Raw genomic sequence first — 14,988 nt, 5'->3', positions numbered from 1 at the left:
GGGGGGGGCATTTCAGTGGGATGTGAGTGAGTGGGAAGGAAGAAAGTGTGGAGGAGGAAGAAAAACACAGAGGAAGAAGAAGAAGAGGAGGAGGAGAAGGAGGGGGCGTTTAGCATGCAGAGTACACTGCGTGACACAAGGGCAGGTGATGGAACATGAATGTTAAGACAGAGAGAAAGACGGGGCCGGCAGAATGACTGAGGGAGGAAGAGTGATAAAGTGAGAGAAGAAGGGAGGGATGAGGAAAATGTGGAGGAGGTGATAAATGTAGGAGAAGCTCGAGAACTGATAAATCCACTCATCTTCCAGTAGGAGAAGACAAGAAGAGTGGGAAGCTTTAACTGCAACACAGTGTGGCAGAAACGAGCATGCGAACCGACTGTGAGCTGCTCAAATCTGAGCAGCTCGGGAACACAACACAAGCACGCCAAAGTGTCAAGCGGCTTCACGAGTAGGTTGTGTGCCTGAGACACTCTGCTGACTTCATTGTATGTATTATCTCTCCATAACGATGGAGAGATAATACTTGTTCAGTTTTTAATACGGTATGAAATGAGACTTTAAAAGGGAGCTGGTGTTGTCATTCCCAGCTCCATAATCATCATAATCTTCTGGTACTATGCTAGAGGAGCTTTGCATGAGTCACAGCTCAAAATAATGCTCATTTATCTTGTGCAGGGCCTTCGGGTTACTCTCTATCTGAAACATGAAATGATCATATTGTGGCTGCCCCTTCTCTTTAACAGAGGGAGCCAAAAGCAGCAAAAAACCTTCTGAATCTGCATTTTGAGCAGACTAAAGTCTGACGTCTTAGTTCACATGGATTATTTGCACATGTGCTGACTTCATTATTTGAGATTTTGGCCATATTTAATATGACCATCCATTATAACAGTAAAGAAGAAAAACCACAGTAAATCCCTTTAAATTACTGCCTCTCACATTTGACACATGAGTTTTTGAGACTTCTACATCATGGGTGTGATTTTTTTTCTCTACAAAATGTAGCTGAAATTATAGAAAACAAAAATCAAATATGCAAACTGATATTTCTTTTTTTGTTTGTTTGTTTGAATTTGTCAGAAGGTTCAAAAATTAGAATTTTCTGGCAATAATTTCATGGTTCAGGCTTTACGGGGTTAATGCTGAGCAGTTTTCTAAGCATTTGATAAGGAACACGTTTCAGATTTGGCGTTTATAGAAGTCCTATCTACAAATTAATTGACGGGGGCAGGTCACCTACCCCAAGGGTGTTGTGAATTAAAGGGTGAATCCTATTCATACTACTATTTTGATAGTTCTGATTTTATTTTCACAAGTTTTGAGCTGTGTCTGCCTTCACTCCAGCACAATAGGAGTGAATAAAAATAGATCTGAAAAACATCTCCTAACAGAAGAAGCGTCTTTGTGAGGCTCAGTAATGCTCACTCCATTCTTGTGTGCAGATTTCACTGTAACTACTTCTAAATAGTAGAAAAATCTTTTCATGGCAATGAGTGCTACATTTGTGGATCGGGAATTTAAACACTGAATTGTACAAAATGTGACAAACTGGGGGGAAAAATAGGGGGTGAACCACTGCACCCTTTAAGATATGCCAAGCTATGGTGCACACCATGCGTATGAATGTACCAAATGTTCTGTGGTACATACACACATCTGGATTTCCGGGAGTGGAAAAAGGTGTTGCCTACACCGCCTCTTGTGCTTCAGGGGTTTGATGCACAGATGTGGGCACGGTTTCCAGTCTCAGCTCACACATTTTATAGCACAAAAGGCTGTGCTTTAGTTTCTACTCCAGTGTGTCCCCTTCAACTGTGCAGCTGCCCCTAGCTAGGCAAAAAGCTGAAACAGAAGCATAATAATGAGACAACCGCATCTCAAGAGATCTCACTTTCCCTTGCCACCTACACCCCATAGAAGATGTCCTGATTTCCAGCATTTTCCATTATTTGAACAGAAAAGAGCTTGAGATGGAGTAGATCTTACTTAAGGTGGAGAGAGGTTAATAATGGGACAAGTCACTGTTGCGCCGTCTACTGGGAATAGTTGGGTTACCTAAAGTGTGTGTGTGTTTGCGCTTGTAAACACACATACTCTCTCTCTGTCTCTCTCACACACACAAACATGTGCAAACGAGCAAAGGCAAAGACAGAGAGAGAAACAAGTCTGTCTGTGCATCGATTGTATTTGCAAAAGGAAGTGAGTGAATACCAGAGAAGGTGTTGATAGACATCTCTAATGTTATCCTCTGTGCCATCACCATCGGCGCTGGGGGAAAGCTTGGAATAAAACCACTCGAGGCCGGAAGTTAAATATAACTTTATCTGTCTGTGTACTACACCCTATCTGAACCTATTCAGACTCTGCAAGCGGCGCGGTGCTTTTAATCCGAGTTTACAATTAGTCCAACTGCAGATCAATTGAGTCATTGAGTCAGTTGCATAACAGTAACTTAGTCACCAGTATGGCAGAGCCCGTGGAGAGCTGAAGCTGAGTGGGACATGGCTGAATGATGTGCAGCCCACACTGTGGGAGGGCAGAGTGGGCGACTGTGAGGCCTCCAGAGTATTGTAAATAGTTAATGCAGGAGTTTTGGCTGATGCCTTAGAATCGCACTGTGCCCTGTGCCACATTGTTTACCCCCTGCTGTGCAATTAATCACAATGAACTGCGGGAGACAGCCGTTAATGAACGGCAGGCTTGGTGGGGGAAATGGACCGCTGAGCTCGGGGTTAGGGGACATGCAAATGAGCGGCGCTGTGTGCACACCAGGCGACTGTTTCACTGATGGAAGCCTGTTGTTGAGGATGTGCATGGCAGCGGTCACTGTGCTGCCATATAGAGACAGAAAGCCACCTTTTGTCATTACAGAGCCCAGTGCAGCATAGCTATATATGACAGCCCCCAGCCTCTGACTGTTCAAACCCTTCTCTGGAGCAGGAACAGCATGTACAATTCATCACACACTGTCTGTGACTGGGAGTATACAAGAACAAATGCTGCCCTTTAACATTATTTCTTTGAGAATTTCATAACTACCTATAATGAAGTAGGGGGGTAAACATAGGGACCTGGATAAAGCAGCTCATTTTCATACTGCGGTGTGTCAGATTTAAAGAATTAAAGAATAACAAAGAACTTAAACTTTGCTTTATTTTGGTAAACACAGCCAAAGCCCCTATAAGATCCACCGGTATAATCCCACTTTGGGAATGACTGCAGATTAACAGAGTATTTTGATCCTAAAAGTTTGAAGCTAGACTTAACTTCTGAATGAGGTTTATGTTTAAGCATTATGTTTGTGTTTATTCTTCCTTTTTAAACACAGAAAACGGCAGGCCTGCTTCATGGAGGAAATGAATAAGTTGTCTCGTTACATGAATGCCTTGTTTAGTGTGCAGCACATCAAGGCCGTGAACAGAGCACCTCGTAATCACACGTCATACAGCCTTTTGAACATGCATCCACCACACGCTCTATTAAACGCCACGCAAGGCGTGTGATATAGAATTTGGGTACATTTTTACGCATAGTCTCCGGTCGTTATTTTTTTCCTGCTGTGTTTTCACGGCAGGCAAGTTCATACCCCGAGAGGCATCTGCAGCTGATGTAAAAACAGAAAACAAGGGAAGAAAACTACTCAGTCTGTGGGATAATAACCACACTTACCCCATTGTTGTGGCTGACATGAAACCTGACCGCTGAGCCTCTTTTCCCCCCTTTTATTTGGCTGTCAAAACCTCCCGAAATCTCTAGGATTGGCCGCTGCGTATGAAGGTCTTTTCACTACACGACAGCCTCCACAGTATCACCGTCGGTGCGTCTGCAGGAATTTGATGACAACTGCTCCATTCCCCCCTCCGCTGTCACCGCGTGAATTCACACATACATGTTGTTCTGCACATGGCACAGAAACCAGACCTCGTCCTCCTTCGGCGTTAAGCGCTTGGTGATGAAGCAGCAGTAGCAGCAGAAGCACTGTGGGAGATCCAGCAGCGCAGGGTCCAGTGGAGATCCGACAGGCGCCCTGCTGTTGTCGTGTAAATTACTGATCCTTACTGGAAAGGGTGGAGAAGCCCTGCTGCCTAAACTGGGAAAGACAACCCTCATTTAGCCAGTAGATAACGCGCAGCATCACACTGTCCACCCGCGTCTCTCTCCCCCCACCTCTCTCTCTCTGATATTACCACAGCCTCACGGGCTACACCCCCACTCTCCCGCCCAGACTATTCCACAGCATTTCCACTCACTCTTTATTAGTTGTGTATGTCCTAATCAAATCAAATCACGCGCTTCTTCAACACAAAATCAAAAGCATGTCTCTCTCTCTGATTCACCAAACTGACAAATTATCAGTCCTTATCAATATTTGTAATATTGGTTCCCATGAATTAAAACGTGCTGCTGTAGCTTTATTCGAGCTTTACTATTGATCCAAGCCCCCCACACCTCCCTCCCTGCCATAACCGCTCCACATCTGGCTGATGCTGATGCATCCGCTTCCCTCCTACTCAGTTCATGTCAGTATTGAACTGCCGACGTCACGATACCATCCTCCGCAGTGACGTCACTCGGAGCTCTAGAGACCGATGCCGTTTGATGCTTTATGAGAAGTTTACTGGGAAGTAACCTCCTCACTAGGGCTGTAAAGGAAACATTATTCCGCTAGTGTAATAGGTAAATTCCTACTTTAATATTCTGTTTGTTTTTTTCTCTCTGTGAATAGCAGCCCGAGGTGATGCAGAGAACAGGTCATTTATTTCTGAAAATAGGAAAAATAAAAATAACCCTTAGAAAAATAAATAACCCATTATTTAGTTTGTTGGCCCTGCTCGTTGCAGCTCAAAATATGATATGATATGATATGATATGATATGATATGATATGATATGATATGATATGATATGATATGATATGATATGATATGATATGATATGATATGACACCCATACAACTTTCATTTGGGTTTATTGTTTGTAATTCCTGCATATTTGGGTTTTTTTAATGATATTCTTCTCCAGTTTAGGGGTCATGATTAGTCTACAGGTGCTGTTTTGTGAGTTGTTGTTGTTGTTTTTTTAATGTATCTGTTGAGTAACCAAACCCTAGAACAGCATCTAATTCTGGGGATACAAATAATATGAAGCCATAAAGTGTAAGCACATCTTGAAGAAATAGAAAAATAGAAAACAGCAAATAATTTATTTAAAAGCAGTTGGTTAATGAAAGCAGCCTATCTTTTATTATGGTGTAGATTTATTAGCCTACCTTCTCACAGTAAGGTCATGCCTAATCACTGAAAAATGGACAGTGTGGAAGGAGAAAATACATTTTTTCATATCAGCTAACAATGATTTAAATTTGTGAATTTTTAACAGCTTAATAGTAGAGAGTGTGGAGAGTGAAGTGAGGATATCTTTTGGGACCAAATCCTAAAGCTTCTCAACAGACAATAGATAATAGATAATATGAAAGGAGCCATTGTGATTTTACTAGGCTTTATCTGATCCCCTGCCCACATTCAAATTAACCTCATTTGAATACACAGCATTGTGCAAAAGTCTTAAGCCACCCCTCATTTCTTTATACTTTCCTCACTTTACCTTTTTATTGAGCCACTTAACACTGACTTATGATGAATCAGTGAATCACGATGCAATGAACAGGCACCTAATTTAAGGGATGAGCCTACGTGGTCTCTACTCATAACAGAGAACTTAGCAAAGAAGCAATTTCAAATTGTATGTTTAGCAGCCTGTCGCAAAAACTGAAAAAAACAATCCCATTTCTTTCATTTAATCTGTGAAAAATGCACAGACTTTGACAGACATGAGAAAGTATTTTTGCATTAAGATGATTCCCAAGGAAAGACTTGGCATATCTCAAAACTGTGTGCAGTGTGGCCTTAAAAATGTTGTTAAAATGGGACAAGGTGAGCGCAAAAGAAGAACTGGTAGGCGAAAAAAAAAAACGATCTACAGCAGATGAACAGTATCTGAATATAGATACTAAAATCAGGACAAATCCAGCAAAGACCCAGCACAGGTGTGGGGCTGCATTTCAGGCAGTGGTCTTCTGGATCTTATTGACGATAGAATTATAAACACAGAAAAGCATTGGCCAACTGTGCAATACCATGTGAAAAGCATCTGATATGCATCAGCTTCATTTTTCAGAATTGCACTGATTCCAAACACACTGCCAGTGCAGTAAGAGCATAGTTGAACAGAAAAACACATTGTGGAGTACTACGAGTCATGGATTGGCCTCCCTAGAGCCGGGATCTCACCATATATCATAGATCATACATAACAGTGTGGGATCATCTCGACAGAAAACAGAACAAAAGGCAGGCAACATGCAAAGACGAGCTGGGTGGGTGTTTCCTTTAAAGAACTCGCGGATACGGTCCCTTTAACTCCCTTTTCATGACGTCATGGCATCAATGCGGAAGTATGTACGCAGGAAATTAGCATCTTCAGTTTTGTTTACATGTGACATGCAATTTGGTAGGTGTGTTCGTGTTTTTTGGCTTCAGGTTTTGGGTGAATATTGTTAAAATTTACTGACACATTTCTCCAGGTGCCCCCTTCATTACAAGCATCACAGAAACGCCTTTAATTTTTACTGTTGTCTTCAACGATGTTTAAATTAGCTAGCTAGGCGCTGCTAGTCACCAGCTAGCGAATGTTAGCTTGCTACACTGCGCGTTAAAGTTTCGATTTCCTGAGTAACTTTTCATTACTGTTAATATTATTATTGGATAACAGATGACGCCAGTTTCTCAGTTGACGGTTTCTCTTCCGGTACGCATGATATGGGCTTCAATATCTTTTTTCTTCTTCTTTCGTACCATCAGCGAAGTTGATGCTGGAGCTCTTTAAAGAACCACAGCATGTTCCCCCGCAGAACTACCCCACCGAGGGGACGATCAGCCTACAGTAACGGTCTGCATCCACCGCCACCGGCGCCCCAGAGCTACGATTACAACCACCAAAGTCTGCCAGGTGTCAACAGGTGAGTCCCGTGAATGGAAAAAGTCGAGTATCAGTGTCGGGGGGTGTACTGGACAGCAGTTGTTTCAAGGTGAACTGCAGTAAACTTTGTTAGCTGTGGTTGAGATTTCCTGTTGTGTCGGTGCGTTTTGTTTAGAGCTGCAAGGGCTGGTTGATTAATGTTGATATTATTGATAAGTGATCGATTTTATTTGGCACCTTTTTTAATCGTTGAATAAGCGCTGTAGTCATTTAAAAATAAAAAAAAAAGTGAAAGAAGATAGTTTCCTATATATGAGACTGGTATGATTTTTCTTTTTACTTGATAGAAAACTGATTATGTAAATATGGATTCTGGTGCTCAGACATTACACATAATTTTTTAATTGGCCAACTGGTCTGCTGGAAATTACAACAGGCAGTGTTTGTCAATTTTATTATAGTGAACTTCATTTAAAAGTCTTGATGTGGGGAAACTGAAATGTTGTTGTGTACTGATAACACTAAATTAAAATGTAAAAAGTATTCACAACAGGAATTTTTCATCAAATTTGGCCAAGCAACAAGAGAGGATGCATATATTCAGTGTACACTCACCAGCCACTTTATTGGGTACACCTGTTTGAGGCTTGTTAAAGTAAATAAATATCTAATCAGTCAATCATATGGCAGCAGCTCAGTGCATTTAAAATATTTAGACATCCTTGAGATGACCTGCTGAAGTTCAAAGTGAATATCAGAATAAGGAAGAAAGGCTATTTAAGTGGCTTTGAACAAGGCCTGGCATGTTGGTGCCAGACAGGCTGGTCTTAGTATTTCACAACCTCCTGATCTGCTGGGATTTTCCCACACAACCATCTCTAGGATTTACAGAGAACGGCCCGAAAAGGAGAAAATGGCCAGTGAGCGGTAATTCTCTGGGTAAAATTTCCTGTGTTTATGTCATATGACAGAGGAGAATGGCCAGACTACTTTGAGCTGATAAGAAGCCAACAGCAACTCAAATAACAAGGTTTGTAGAAGAGAATCTCTGAATGTACAACACATCACACCGAACAGCAGCTGGGCTGCAACAGCAGAAGACTACACTGGGTGCAACTTCATTCAGTTTAAAACAGGGAACTGTAGCTGCAATTTCCATGGGTTCACCAAAATTGGACAACAGAAGACTGCTGTGACGTTCAAATGGGAGCGGGGAGGGTCAGAATTTGGTATAAATGGCATGAAAGCATGGACCCATCCTGCCTTGTATCAATGGTTCATGCTAAGGCTGGTGTAATAGTGTGGGGATATTTTCTTGGCATATTTTGAGCCTCTTAGTATGAACTGAGCATCATTTAAACACCACAGCCTACCTGAGTATTGGTGCTGAGTGCTTCATCCCTTTACCACAGTGTACACGTGTGGTAGCTACTTCCAGCAGGATAACACACCATGCCACTAAACTTAAATCATTTTAAACAGTTTCTTGAACATGGTAGTGAGTTCTCTGTTCTCAAATAGTCTCCACAGTTTTCAGATCTTAATCCAATAGAGCACCTTTGGGATGTGGTGGAACAGGAGATTCATTTTTCGGATGTGCAGCTGACAAATCTGCAGCAACGGTGTGATCCTGTCATGTCAATATGAACCACAATCTCTGAAGAATATTTTCAGTACCTTGTTGAATCTATGACATTGAAGAATTTTTGGAATCCTGAAGGCAAAATAAGGAAAAGGCGTCCATCCCAATGCTAGCAAGGTTAACTTATGGTGAGTTTGTATGTCAAGTGTTGCTAAGTATAGAATCTCTTGAGATTGAGATGTCAGCATACCTTCATTCCTCTGAACTTCTAAAGTCTTGCTCCTGACAAGCACTAAACATATTATAAATATATCCATCCACTTTTCTAACCGCTTATCCACTTCAGGGCAGTGGTGGGGCTGGAGTCTTTTCCACTTGTCATTGGGTAACACAGAGAAGCAGACAACCATTCACACTTGCATGTCTGTCTTTGGACTGCGGATAAAAGTTGGAGTATTCAGAGAGAACATGGAAACTCCACACAGAGCAGCTCCATGGGTTTGAACCCACAACCCTCTGTCTCGCAGTCATTTGAAATACAAAATCCAATAATAAATATTGCATTCTAACTTTTATCACATTTGTTAAGGGCAAAGGCCAGGCGTCTCGCTCTGTATGGATTCATGCTTCGTGGCACCCGAGTGAAAGAAAACAAAACAAAGAAACTGAAAAGTTATCTTTTTTCATCATTTATTAGTGGTTGCTTGTTTTAGATGTTTGTGTTCTGTGCAGTAAAATGTGCATATGTGTTTTTGTAAGCTTTCCTAGACGTGAGAGATTGCCTTCTTATGAATGGAACCCCCCACCATCCACCTCTACTGTTCAGCCTCGTCACATGCCAGCTATGATCAATGGGCGCAAGTATGTATTACTATTTATCGATCCAAGAATAAACCACATTTGTCCAAGTACACTGCCTTTTACATGTCTTATTACCTTTCTTTGTCTTCGTGCGTCTTCCAGGAGGCAGAATGATCAGTTCAGCGCTCATCACGTGAAGCGCCAACGTGTTGACACCTCCAGACACCACTTAAGCAGCCCACCTTTAATTCATAGCCGGCCTCCACATCATCGTACCGACCGAGCGGTGGCAGAGCCCTCAAGATTATCCCTCACTGGTTTTGATCACTCTTATCCCGGTCGTAACTTAGACATCCGCCCTCAGGTACCCGCTGTGGTGGAAAGCTCCAGCAGTCTGCATGCCAGCACTACGGAAAAGGTAAATTCAGAAGGACTTAGTCTTTATCTAATAAACGTGAAGTCTGAGCATGTTTACGTGTAGATCTGTTTGGTTTAGTCAGCGTCACATGTTTATGTGCCCTCAGCTGAGTTGTCAGATGGTGGAGCTGTTTGAGGCGTGCCAGCAGCAGCCTTCAGATTTGGAGCGGAAGGAGGTGTGCCGCGCTCGTCTGCAACAAGACATACAGCAAATCTTTCCATGTATGTATGACCTGTACATCCACATTCTGCTCTGTCTTGCTGCTTTGATTTTTATTCACCATGTGCCTTTCTCACAGCTGCGCGGCTTTACTTGACTGGATCATCTATGAACGGATTGGGCTCCCGGTGCAGCGATGCTGATATATGCCTGGTTATCAAGGGAAATGTAACTTATCTTTGTTTCTGTACCGTAAATGTCATGGAAATGTGCAATCATAGATACTGACTTCCTGACTTCCTCTTTAACACTTGCAGTGTTCCTTCTTTTTGTTCCAGAAAAAGACTGATGCTCTTCGTGTTCTTGGTCGTCTCCTAAAGTTGTTCAAAACCCTCTGTGAGTAATCAAATACCAAATCATCTATAAAAACAGAATTCATTGTTAACTTTTAAACGGCCGTACACATGTCTGTCTTTTTGCATTTATCTAGTAAGTTTTCTTAACCAAAAATACAATTATTGGTGTCCTTCGTGAGCTCTGATATGAAGATTTTCCCTTAGAATTATGCTTTTGTCACTAGGGGGAGCTGTTCACTTAGTGGAAAATGGGTTTCTGTTTATAGAAAATGAAACAAATGACAATGGATCTCATGATGTTTGTTTTGATTTTCAGCTTATGTAGAGAGGAATCAGCTGATCAGAGCCAAAGTGCCAATCCTCAGGTTCAGGGAGAAAGGCAGGTGAGAGCAAAGCAGTTACTGGAACAGTCATCATCAAATCAGAAAGCAGATTTATGATGTTTATGATTCTCTCCGGTCTTCACTCCGTAGTGATCTGGAGTTTGATCTGAATGTCAACAACACAGTGGGCATCAGGAATACATTCCTTCTGAGGAGTTACGCCTATGGTGGGTGAGACGGTCAATAAGACCAATTTTGTTCATGGCAGCAGCTTTTCAAACTTCAGCTCTGCCTGTGATCATTTGTTTTTAATCCAGCTATAAGCAACGCATAGGTTACTTGTTCTGACATGCTGTGTTTGTTTGGTCTCTCTTACAGCTGATCTCAGGGTAAGACCCATGATCCTCGTCGTCAAGAAATGGGCACGGTACAATAATATCAATGATGCCAGCAAAGGAACATTAAGCAGCTACACGCTGGCGCTGATGGTCCTGCACTACCTCCAGAGTCAGTACAGTCACACGTGCAGAAAAGATTCCTCCTACTTGTTCTTTTGGCTTAGACTGACTTGATTTGTATATGATGCGTTTTCTGTAGCTCTTAGTGAACCTGTCCTCCCATCTCTACAGAGGGACTACCCAGTAAGTATCTTCTTTGCATTTTCAGTCATTGAAATCTCTTTTTGACAATGTTGTTTTCATTTAAAGCCATTTATAAACAATATTCTTTTTCTTTTGTAACCTACCACTTATTAAGATAATTAGCTACTTGACAAACTGTTTAAAGAATCTCTAATGGCTCAGTCACACTAGAGAAAAATAAGACAAAAACTGTGATCAAACTGGCTGCAGTCACTCTAAGACAGGCAGGTGAAGGTTTGCAAATAAGCGCCATCTAATTTATAAATGCAGACAGACATGCCGACACGTTGCTGGTGGTCTGAGTCAGCCTGTGCCAGCAAGTGCAACTCGTCCGTGATGAGTTTCTTTGCATTAGTGGATTCAACTCAACTGGTTGCATTCTTGTTATGTTCCTATATAAAAGCAAGGTTTCTGAGCGTGTGTCATAAAGCCTCCTTCACTGCTTTCCTTATTATGTTTTTTTTGTCCCGTGTCTTGATTTTAACAGGAGTCATTTAATCCTTTAATGAACCTGGACATGGTTCCAGAGGGACCCAAACACATCCCTCCCTACATCTCGAGAAACCAGTCCTCTCTGGGGGAGCTGCTCTTAGGATTTCTCAAGTACTATGCCACAGATTTCAGGTATCTTCCAATGAGTATCATGTTGAGTGGCTCTTTACCGTGTTGGTTTTCTTACTCCCTTTCTTCATCTCCAACTCTCCTTGCTAACTCCTCCTCCCTCTTAGTCCTCCGTTTCTCCTCACTGTCTTCTGTCCCGCTTCCTCCTCCCTGGTTTCATGTTTCTTGCTGAGGGGCAGGAGCAGGTGAGACCTTTGGCCTTACACAGCACTACCATGACATACCACGATCCCTGTGTATTGGTGTTGAGTGCTTCATCCCTTTACCACAGTGTACACGTGTGGTAGCTACTTCCAGCAGGATAACACACCATGCCACTAAACTTAAATCATTTTAAACAGTTTCTTGAACATGGTAGTGAGTTCTCTGTTCTCAAATAGTCTCCACAGTTTTCAGATCTTAATCCAATAGAGCACCTTTGGGATGTGGTGGAACAGGAGATTCATTTTTCGGATGTGCAGCTGACAAATCTGCAGCAACGGTGTGATCCTGTCATGTCAATATGAACCACAATCTCTGAAGAATATTTTCAGTGCCTTGTTGAATCTATGACATTGAAGAATTTTTGAAATCCTGAAGGCAAAAAAAGGAAAAGGGGTCCATCCCAATGCTAGCAAGGTTAACATGCAGTGGCTATAAATATAAAAAAAACTTTCTTCGGCTTATTTTTTTCAAAAACAGTGTCAAATATTTTGTTCCTGTATTTTATTGTGCCTATGTGGTGTTCCCTGCTACATGGTTATGTGACCCTCTTGTAATTCTGATAAAAATAAGGGCTAGGCTTTGTTTTTTCTTTGTTTTCATGACTTAAACTAAAGCTATCTCATGCTTGGAAGAAAGTTAATCTGTCTGCACTCTGTTTGGAATAAAGTAGTATGCAAAGGCACTGCTGTAGTCCTTGAGGCGCTTGAAGATTGCGTTAACCTTCAGTCTAACGAGCACTGAGTGTAATCCCTTTCCTGTTGCTGTCTTTGTCTTGCAGTTGGGATAAACAGGTGATTTCTGTTCGAGAAGCCAGAGCGTTCCCTAAGAACAATTCTAAAGAGTGGAATAACAAATTCATATGTGTGGAAGGTATGCAGTTTATTGGAAGTAACAGGCCACAGCCACCACCATTCAACATCCGCATCGCTGTGAGAAATGTCCACAGTAATCCAACAGTGACTCTTTTTGTTTCAGAGCCTTTTGAAAGAAATAACGTCGCCAGGGCCGTCCACGAGAAGCTCAAGTTCGATGCCATTAAAGCGAAGTTTGCTGAGGTACGTTGAAGTTTTGATAACCGTGTTCGCTCTTCATTCTCCAAGCCACTACGGGCCAGATATGAGTTATTCATAATCGGCTTCTGTCTCCTCAGTCGTGTCGGTTACTACACGAGAGGAAGGAGCTGAACTCAATCCTCCCTTTCAGAGCCATCATCATTAAGGAGTCATCCAGGGGATGAGAGATTCCTCTAATTAGATGAGCTAACTGGTGTCCTCTACCTCAAGACCGTCTCCTGAAACAGTGCAACAACATGTTGATGCTCTGAGAGAGAAACCCTGCTGCCCTGGCACCTTCATGGCCGCTTCCGTATCTGTGTTTTCTGTGGCTGTAATATTCAAAATGGACCACCGACTTCAAATGCATTGCTGTCAAATTTGTGTAACGGAGGATAATACAGTATTTGAGGGAAAAATTTATTTTATAGAGATGCTAGAGGCCTCTGAAATTAAAATCCTGTTACCTAAACTGATGACAGAAAAATGCTGAACCTGTTATAAGAGATGGATATTGCTGCTATATGGCCCGTTTTCCCTGCAGGGAATATGTTTATCAATGAACTGGGAGATGACTCTTACATAAAGTTAACTTCAATGGAAGCAGCAGCATTTTATTTTGAAGGGCGAGTCCCAGCCACTGATCTCGGTTAAATTTCCACATTATTAGAGCCATACTGCACAGCGTTGTATTTAAAAACGATTCATCTCTGCCACGTATTTACATGTACAGTCTGTCATGGTTCTGTCTGGACCAACTTGTAACATCAAAGTTTATTTTTTATTTTTATAGGTCAACAGTGAGAATGTGGTGGATTTAAACACGTCAGACACTTTCTGCTTAAAACCGCATTAATTGCCCTCTAGTTTCCCATGCTCACCGCCTAAAGCTTAAGTCAGTGTTGTAATTTGAAGTGCCCTTATTATACTCATTTAAAGGCTCCTAAATGTCATTTGGTTCTGCTAAAATTCTTTACACGCTTCAAAGTGCAAAAGAAATCTCCCACTGCTTTGCTGCCTCTGTCTGAAACACACCTTTTGTTGTCTGGAGCGCATAAAAATTCTCGTATTTACTCTTGCATTCGTCTGCAGAATATTTGGTGTTCGATTTCTCGTAGCTGAAACATTTTATAGCTGGCTACCAGAAGCTGTACGTCCTGCAAGCAGCTGCCTGCGCCTGGACTTAATCAGGTCCCCACTGTTTGTCAGAGGGCATATCAGACTAGCTTAGGTGGGGAGGTTGCCAGTTTGTTACCTAGTGATGTAGATAAGTAACTGTAGAAAATCGTGGATTGCAAATGAGGTGTTTCAGGCAGTTAAACAGCTGCTTTTTGGCTGTTATAACTTTGTAAGCCTTTTATATGCACACAAACCTTTCAACAGACTTAAGGAAACCCCCAAAGCACGATAAGGGTACTTTTAAGTCACTCGAGGGCTGCAAAGAGGCCAGACTCTAGATTTTCCCCTGGTCCATATGTCCTGCATCAAGAACTCATTGTCTGGTGTAAAGGCTGTGCAGTGTCATTTTAGAAATGTACTTGATGAATTTGGGCAAAACACCTGTTATCCACTCATGTTTGGATTACTTATACATAGGTTATTTAAAGAATTTACACTTTGTGTAAATTTGTCTTTTCTTTCCTCTTTTTGTACATTTTGTGAATTCCTGACTTTTAAATGTTTATTTAAAAAAAAAATTAAATCTCTAAAGATGTATGATTGTTTTCAATGTATATTTTGGAGCTTCATGTGAAGTCCACTAAAATCTTGGCTATGCAAATAGAAGCGCCAAAATCAGATTAAATTGTACACGGGCTTCGTTTTGGGGGGTGGGGAGGTGTTGTTCGTAAT

The 14,988-nt window shown here is 41.8% G+C and overlaps 2 protein-coding genes across 4 annotated transcripts in view; one reads left to right on the top strand and one right to left on the bottom strand.

Moving 5' to 3' along the window:
- The window catches only part of homer1b (homer scaffold protein 1b), a 26,822-nt gene extending 22,468 nt beyond the window's left edge, over positions 1 to 4,354 (bottom strand). The window contains exon 1 of one of the 2 annotated variants that reach the window (XM_005947196.3): positions 3,673 to 4,354. In XM_005947196.3, coding sequence (XP_005947258.1) covers positions 3,673 to 3,692 — 20 coding nt within the window. In that variant the 5' untranslated portion in view covers positions 3,693 to 4,354. The remainder of the gene's footprint in view (positions 1 to 3,672) is intronic. The other variant, XM_005947197.3, reaches the window with a different exon arrangement.
- Positions 4,355 to 6,432: 2,078 nt separating this feature from the next.
- On the top strand, positions 6,433 to 14,926 carry tent2 (terminal nucleotidyltransferase 2). 2 transcript variants are annotated; one of them, XM_005947193.2, is made up of 15 exons: positions 6,433 to 6,512; positions 6,863 to 7,020; positions 9,322 to 9,423; positions 9,526 to 9,781; positions 9,888 to 10,002; positions 10,080 to 10,168; positions 10,279 to 10,336; positions 10,613 to 10,679; positions 10,770 to 10,846; positions 10,998 to 11,126; positions 11,217 to 11,260; positions 11,748 to 11,884; positions 12,864 to 12,955; positions 13,061 to 13,140; positions 13,236 to 14,926. In XM_005947193.2, exons 2-15 carry the CDS (start codon positions 6,899 to 6,901, stop codon positions 13,320 to 13,322), a joined length of 1,455 nt encoding a protein of 484 aa, XP_005947255.1. In that variant the 5' UTR covers positions 6,433 to 6,512; positions 6,863 to 6,898; the 3' UTR covers positions 13,323 to 14,926. The 2 variants fall into 2 exon arrangements, with proteins under 2 accessions (XP_005947255.1, XP_005947256.1); XM_005947194.2 differs by having other exon boundaries at positions 6,451 to 6,516.
- The last annotated feature ends 62 nt before the right edge of the window (positions 14,927 to 14,988 follow it).

This window comes from Haplochromis burtoni, unplaced genomic scaffold (genome assembly GCF_018398535.1).
Source record: "Haplochromis burtoni strain Fernald_Lab_line unplaced genomic scaffold, NCSU_Asbu1 Contig_485, whole genome shotgun sequence".
NCBI lineage: Eukaryota > Metazoa > Chordata > Actinopteri > Cichliformes > Cichlidae > Haplochromis > Haplochromis burtoni.
The sequence above is the reverse complement of the archived record's forward strand: the minus strand, read 5'-3'. Positions and strand labels throughout refer to the sequence as shown.

Coding starts and splice junctions, on each gene's coding strand:
- tent2 (XM_005947193.2), top strand. CDS start 6,899: ATGTTCCCCCGCAGAACTACCCCACCGAGGGGACGATCAGCCTACAGT. Junction 10,680..10,769: donor AGGTTCAGGGAGAAAGGCAG/GTGAGAGCAAAG, acceptor TTCACTCCGTAG/TGATCTGGAGTTTGATCTGA. Junction 11,885..12,863: donor TACTATGCCACAGATTTCAG/GTATCTTCCAAT, acceptor TTTGTCTTGCAG/TTGGGATAAACAGGTGATTT.